The sequence below is a fragment of the Myotis lucifugus genome, unplaced genomic scaffold (genome assembly GCF_000147115.1).
Source record: "Myotis lucifugus unplaced genomic scaffold, Myoluc2.0 scaffold_262, whole genome shotgun sequence".
NCBI lineage: Eukaryota > Metazoa > Chordata > Mammalia > Chiroptera > Vespertilionidae > Myotis > Myotis lucifugus.
In genome coordinates, this window is record NW_005871310.1 from 1,281,699 (window position 1) to 1,282,807 (window position 1,109).

Here is a 1,109-nt window from a genome sequence, read left to right on the forward strand (position 1 = left end):
GAGCTCTGCACTCCATAACCATGACCTGGAGCCTGGCACTTCCCCCATGAGGGATCTGCAAAATGGGGATGTGAGATTATTAAATGAGCTAATATTAATAACTAGAGGCCCAATGCACAAAATTCGTGCAAGAGCAGGCCTTCGCAGCCACAGAGGCTGCCTGGATCCACTCACGGTGAGAGCCTGAGTTCTTCCCAGCCTCCCTAACCCCCAGCCTCAGCTCTCAGCTCCTAGGACACCCTCCCCTCTCCCTCCCCCACTCAGGGGCTGCTGGCTGTGCCCCTAAGGCTGGGCTCTTTCATCCAGCCTTTGCACCTGCTGTCCCCTCTGCCGGGAGCACTCCCGTGTGCCTGGTGAGCCCTTCCCAGGCACCCATCCTAACCGCCAGCCCCTCTCATGCTTTCCTCCTCGGCCTTGATCGCTGTCGAATATAGGATCCAAAGGGGTGACTTATCCTGTTTTGGGTCTGTCTCCTGCTCAAGTTCCAGGCGGGCAGGGATTTCTGTCCGTCTCCCCGGCACTGCAGGGACGCCAGGCATGTAGTAGGTGCTCAGTAAATGCTGCTGGCCCTGAGCTACGGCAGGGAGGGCCCTGACACCCGGCAGAGCGCTGCGGCCACTCACCGGCAGCTGCTTCTCCAGGCAGATGCTGAACGTCTTGGTGTGGTTGGGTTTCAGCTTTTTCAGGGGCACTCGCGTCTCCCCGATGAACTCGTTGTGGCGGAACTTGTCCTCATCGCACACGGAGATCCTGGAGGGCGAGGGCATGGCCGGCTCTTCAGACACCCTGGGTGCTTCCACGTGGTTCCAAAGCCAGTGGGGGTTTGCAAGCGGTGGGTGGGGGGTGGATGTGGCCGGGGCAGGTTGTGGGGGGGAGGGAACCTACAGCCAGGGGCCCTCACCCACCGCAGGGTCTTTCGAATCATGTCTTCGTCTGTGATCCCGTAGTAAGTGAGGGTCTCGTTCCATGTGGGGTTCAGCGTGTTTCGGAGAGTTTTGTTCTGAGCTTATTTGCCTGGAGAGAGAGAGAGAGAGAGAGAGAGAGAGAGAGGATCCTCTGAGCAGGAAGGAGTGCGGTGGGGCAGAATAATGGCCCCTTGAGCCTGGGAG

The 1,109-nt window shown here is 59.2% G+C and overlaps 1 protein-coding gene across 1 annotated transcript in view; it reads right to left on the bottom strand.

Annotated features, from left to right (window-relative positions):
* Positions 1-1,109, bottom strand: part of DOC2B (double C2 domain beta) — a 25,106-nt gene that overhangs the window by 16,712 nt on the left and 7,285 nt on the right. Inside the window, 3 exon segments of the mRNA XM_023762835.1 lie at positions 624-750; positions 906-999; positions 1,002-1,014. Coding sequence (XP_023618603.1) covers positions 624-750; positions 906-999; positions 1,002-1,014 — 234 coding nt within the window.